At 30.4% G+C, this 5813-nt stretch overlaps 1 protein-coding gene across 1 annotated transcript; it reads left to right on the top strand.

Annotated features, from left to right (window-relative positions):
* The first annotated feature begins 1705 nt into the window (after positions 1-1705).
* LOC108915511 (multiple epidermal growth factor-like domains protein 8) lies at positions 1706-5274 on the top strand. Its single transcript, XM_018721564.2, has 3 exons — positions 1706-2297; positions 4373-4825; positions 5123-5274. Exons 1-3 carry the CDS (start codon positions 1952-1954, stop codon positions 5272-5274), a joined length of 951 nt encoding a protein of 316 aa, XP_018577080.1. The 5' UTR covers positions 1706-1951.
* The last annotated feature ends 539 nt before the right edge of the window (positions 5275-5813 follow it).

Below are 5813 nucleotides of genomic sequence, written 5' to 3'. Positions count from 1 at the left end.
ATTGTCACAAATGTATTAGATGTAAGTAGTGAGGTGAAAGTGTAGTGAAAAAGGTATGCCCAAAGACTGGAAACTATGTGAAGGGACCTTAATGAAAAAGGAAACACTAGAAACTTCCAGAAGGTGGAAAAAACAATTGTTTATTGTTAGTTACGGCTTGGTTTTGATTGGGAAGAAGCCAGATATTAGAAGTAGCTCAGAAAAATCATATAATATTCAAGATATAACAGGCAGAAAGTAAAATAAAACTTACCAGTGATCTTAAAAATCGTTTATCTTCAAAATCTACAAAGAAATTCATCAGGCAAGAAAATTTTTGTAACCCATAAAAAGGCAGTATCGAGAGTATTCCAGTGGCCCATAATTGGTATAAAAAAACCCACCAGCATCCAGCATCCAACAAGGAAAGCAGAACCCAACGAACAACAGGTACCTTTAAAAATAAAAATAAAGTGCACAAAATAAATAAAAATTCACAGCTATAGCTTAAACAATGAAATTGTGATATAGTTTACCTTATAAAAGAAAAAAAGGTCAAACTAAATAACAGGACTTACCTGGATAAAGCTAAAGATAAATAAATCCCAAAACCAGCTTTTAAAACCATACTAATTTGAATGAGCTCAAATAATCTCGAACATTGACGGCCATTTGTAATTAAATGTCAATTTCATACTATTAAGAGTAGATATTTAAGTTATGCAATACAATATACGAGCGAGTGTTGAAAGTAGAATTCATAAATAATTCAAAACAAAAAATTTTTGAAAAGAAATAAAAAAAAACTACCGAGCTCTTGTATTGTAAAAGTTGTAATAGGATAAGGAAAAGTAATAGCAACTAAAATATTCTTTATATTTGTTCAATTAGAAATTAAATTGTATGAAAATATTTCTGAAGGAAAAGCCAATCAATTTAAAAATTTTCTAATTTTGTTTTTGTTATGATATAATCACGATAACTGATAAATTTTTAAAAGAAAAATATAAATATTGTAAATTCTTAAAAATTCGATTTTTTCTTGTTCTGTATGCTACAAGTCCTGAAGTAAAGAAAGTGAACCGACTCCTGAGATTAGACTTAAACAAAATCTAAGTGGCAGCTAGCAAGGGTATAAAAAAAAAATAATTAGATATACGAGGTAAGAAAGAAAAGAAAGTTGTATTTAAACAATGTACAGTAAAATCTAAATAATAATTACAGAAATAAAACAAAAGCAAAAAAAAAACGCAACACTCAATACATTAAACACATAAATTAAAATTAAAAACTAAAATTAAATTCAATATACAAAACCAAATATTAATTGTAACAATATATATATTGCCAAAGCGTTAGACGACTGTCTAAGTTAACTAACAAAATTTTAAAGTATAGTCGGGTATGCAGTCAAAGCCAACTTGAAGTGTACTCTTTTTTATTACTCGAGCTTTCGGAACAAATTATTCCTTCCTCAGGAGAAACTACAATGGAATATATATTGGTAACAACCACAAGTAATAATCTAACTTATACTTACAAAATTGAGATTTAAATCGAAAAATTTACCAAGTTTAGAACAAAGTCTAAAGACTAACGGTTCAAATGGCTTTGACTGCATACCCGACTATACTTTAAAATTATATATATATATTTATTTATTTATTTATTTATTTATTTATTTTAGGCATTTACTTTTGAATATCTTGAACCCTATGCAAATGGTTCTTGTCATCAGTATTTCAACTGCTTGCATTGTCTAACAGATTCTCAATGCGGTTGGTGTGATTTAACTAATTTTTGTCGGTCTCGATCTGAGATTGAAAATATCAGTTGTAATTTTAATGAAAATTGGCAGTATTTGACTCTTCAACCAAGCAGTTGTTCGAACTGTTCAAACTATATTACTTGTGACTCTTGCATTAAATCTCAACTTTGTGAATGGTGGATAGAAGAAGCACGTTGTGCAAGAATGGGACAAAGGTCTGACGCTGCCACTAAAATAAACCAGTGTCCTATTCCTTGTTATAAGAGAAGTACTTGTAGTTCCTGTTTAGATCAAAAAGGGAGATGTGTGTGGTGTCAAGCAACACAACAGTGTTTTAGTTTTTCAATATATACCAGTGAATATCAGTTTGGGTTATGCCGGGAATGGTTAGACCAAGCTTTTCCATTGGTTACGAGACAAGAAAGTAGTATGTTGCCAACTACAAAAACTCTGGAACAATGCAAAACATGTTCAATGCATTCCAACTGTTCTATTTGTCTTAGTTCTCTTAGCTGTGGATGGTGTTATAACCATTCTAATCCAATGACAGGTAAGATATATATTTCTTGATCTAATAAAAGTAGTAAATTACATTTTCGGTTTATGCTAAAAAAAAAAGAAATATTTGTATATTTTGAATGAACAATGTTGGACATTCATGAAAATACATGAATTTGTTTACAGGGATTAAATGATAACTAGAAAGTTGGAAAATTTTAAAAAAAAGTAGAGGTAGCTCTTACATGTTGCATATATCAGTCTCTAATCTTTACGTACAGGGTCGTTCTAAATTGCCCCCCTAAAGTTTCTAGAGAGATACTCATGGTAAATATAATATTTTTCCGATATCTTAAAGATCTGTCAAAATCCTTTATTCATATTTTAAGCTGAGACTTGCGCTTTAATTTTTTTATTATTATTCAATAGGAAGTAAGTTTATACAAAGTGGTACCCTAATTTTTTATATATTATCCATATTAAAAATATCGTGAGAAAATTTTGTATCCAACATTTTACAACTTATCTCAAACCTACTGTACGTAGTGACAGTAGTATAGTTCAGCTAAACTAGATCAATGTCAGATGTCATTGACACTGAGATTCACAAATACATACACTGCTTTAAAAAATACTTAATTGTTTATCAAAACTTGAAGCGATTTAAAAAATATATTTCATATGTCAGATCGTTTTTCAAAACAGCGAAAATAAATATTTTAAAATATGAATCAGTTTGATTTACAATTAGTAATCTAGATTAGTATTGGTTAATACTTTGTGTGAGTTTATTTTGGTGGATAGTAGTCTTCTCTACAACTTAATAAATCATGTAAAATTTTTAAATTTTTTAAAAACAGTTTATTTATGTTAGGAGCTTCGCTGTCTAACAGTTGTTTAAATAATATTTACAATTAGTAATGTATCTCCGTATCATATATTAGTTAATATTATATTATAAATCATGTAAAATGTTTTTTTAGAAATAATAGAATTTTTTATGTGGAGCGCTTCGACCAGTGATATTAAAAAAATGTGGTGACTTAAAAATGACATGTCGCTAAGTTATACAAGAGCAATCTGTTTTACCAATTGATTTTTCATTGGCACTTCCCACAATGTAGGTAGATTTAAAAACAACTGGCAACATTGACTGTGTTCTAATACGTAAATTTCGGGTATCCCAAATGGAAGTGCATTTTAAAAAACTAATTATAACTCGATTATTTATTTGGTTAAAGAATTTCAGATTCGTATTCAGGGGAATCCATATTAGTACCCCTAAACACTGACCCCCACTTAAAGTTACACACTGTATTTTACCAAATTCACAAAAATGTATTTTTTCAGATTAGGAAAAAGTGTCAGTTTAATATTTTTACCTACGACCACTACTGTATATACTTAAAAACACACCGTCTGCGATCAATGTAAGATTCCTATTACGTAGGGTAAAAAAATCGCACAGTTTTCCTAGCAACCGCCTAGCAATGGTCAATACAATACTGTTTGTATTGACCGTTGCTAGGCGGTTGCTAGGAAAACTGTGCGATATTTTTACCAAGCTGTGCGATTTTTTTACCGTATGATGTAAGAGGAATCTTGCATTGATCGCAGACGGTGTGTTTTTAAGCATTTAAAGTAGTGGTCGTAGGTAAAGTATAGTACGTAATACGTGGTGTAATGCAATTACGCACTCATAGAATTACGCACTCGCCGCTACGCGGCGTCGTGCGTAACTTTTCCATTCGTGCGTAAAATGCTTTTTACAACACTTATTACGTAATATACTATTAAAGCCATTACCGTCAATATTTGTTTTTTGAAATCGAACCAAAAGTTGCAGAGTTACAACTTTAGTGTTTTTTACAAGACACATCTACCTACAAATAATATTATTAACAAATGAATTAAATTATCCTTTAACTTCTATCTGTATTTTATTTGCAACTTTAAATGGAAATCAATTAATTATATATAAAAGCAGAATATTTATTGTATTTGCCTGATTTTAGTTTTTTACTTATTTAAAAACATGATAGTTATTACAACTCATATGAAAATATAAAACATCAGGCGAAAAGTTATAGAATTAATTTTCATGTAAAATGCAACTTTATTTTGTAGGAGCTTGTGTTCAAGGAGATTTTAATAATCCCCACACAAATTGTTCTGAAATATTAAATAGTGTTGATGTGAAGTGGGCTTACGCTCAATGTCCAGATGTTGATGAATGCGGTCTAGGATTGCATGATTGTCACACACAAGCAATATGTACCAATACGGATGGTTCCTTTAGTTGTCATTGTAAAAAAGGATATATTGGAGATGGAAGGACATCATGCATACGCACTTGTTTCAATGTTTGTGTACATGGGATTTGTCAAGGGGAACCTGATTATGCATGTAAATGCGATATTGGTTGGTATGGAGATGACTGTTCCAACAACTGTGATTGCAATAATCACTCAGCTTGTCCCGAAGGTAAAGGAATTTGCCAGAAGTGTATGGATAACACAATGGGTGATTTTTGTCAGCATTGTAAACCAGGTAGTTACGGAAATGCTACAACTGATCAAGGTTAGTACATGTATTTATTTAAATTTTTTAATTTTATTGTAGTTTACAAGGCAACGCAACATAAGTTTAGTTAAAACAAATTGTTTCGACCATTACTTGAGTAAATGAATTAATGAAATAATCTTTTTGTTTATATAAAATCAGGGCTATAAATAATATAATATAATATAAGATAAAAACATTAATATCGAGAATATTACTAAAAATATATTTGAAAATATAAACAATCAACCTTAGTGAGGCAAATCCATTGTCAAAGGAAGTGCATGGTACATACATGTAATGCCCTTCGTCAAGATTGTAAATACATCGTCATCGTCGTCATCCTCATCGTCGTTCCCATCGTCGTCGTCGTCCTCATCGTTGTCGTCATTGTCGTTGTCCTTATAGTAGTCATCGTCGTCCTCATCGTCCCCATCAAAAGTTTATTAAAAACAAAAGAAACCTAAAAACAATTACTGATCAAACTGGAAGATGGATAAAATAATATTTATTATCATTTTATTTTTAACCGGCGCAACTTATGTATGTAAAAAAATCCAAAGCACCTATTTTTTTAAATTTATTTTGAAGAAAATTTCTTTTATCTAAAACTGTTTATAATGCAAAGGTTACTCAGAATTAATGGTTTTACACGAGGACCATTTTCTGTGTTCCTGTCATCAAAAAATTTAATTGAATGGCAGTGTCATCTACACTGTTACGAAGGGTCATGTCACCTGTACTCAGAAATTAAGTCATGTCTATTCACTACACAACATTTTTTTACAATAAAAATTATTTCCCATTACAATTTCATTGTCATAAAAAGTGTAACGTACGCCATTGAATTCTATGACAAAATCCATTTTTTTACAGAAATAAATAAGATCATAATATGACTCGGTAGAACCGCAATTTAAAAAAATATATGCCACGGCAGCGTCGCGCGGTACATTCGCTAATGTGTTACCGGGCTTAGATTAGAATGTTTCCAAAAAATCAGCTA

Source organism: Anoplophora glabripennis, unplaced genomic scaffold, assembly GCF_000390285.2.
Source record: "Anoplophora glabripennis isolate ALB-LARVAE unplaced genomic scaffold, Agla_2.0 scaffold1613, whole genome shotgun sequence".
Classification (NCBI taxonomy): Eukaryota; Metazoa; Arthropoda; class Insecta; order Coleoptera; family Cerambycidae; genus Anoplophora; species Anoplophora glabripennis.
The sequence above is the reverse complement of the archived record's forward strand: the minus strand, read 5'-3'. Positions and strand labels throughout refer to the sequence as shown.

What these genes read in the sequence shown, in the direction of transcription:
- LOC108915511 (XM_018721564.2), top strand. Translation starts at nt 1,952, where the DNA reads ATGGGACAAAGGTCTGACGCTGCCACTAAAATAAACCAGTGTCCTATT. An exon ending in CCATTCTAATCCAATGACAG is followed by an intron (nt 2,298 to 4,372) that starts GTAAGATATATA and finishes TTTATTTTGTAG; the next exon opens with GAGCTTGTGTTCAAGGAGAT. An exon ending in AAATGCTACAACTGATCAAG is followed by an intron (nt 4,826 to 5,122) that starts GTTAGTACATGT and finishes CCCTTCGTCAAG; the next exon opens with ATTGTAAATACATCGTCATC.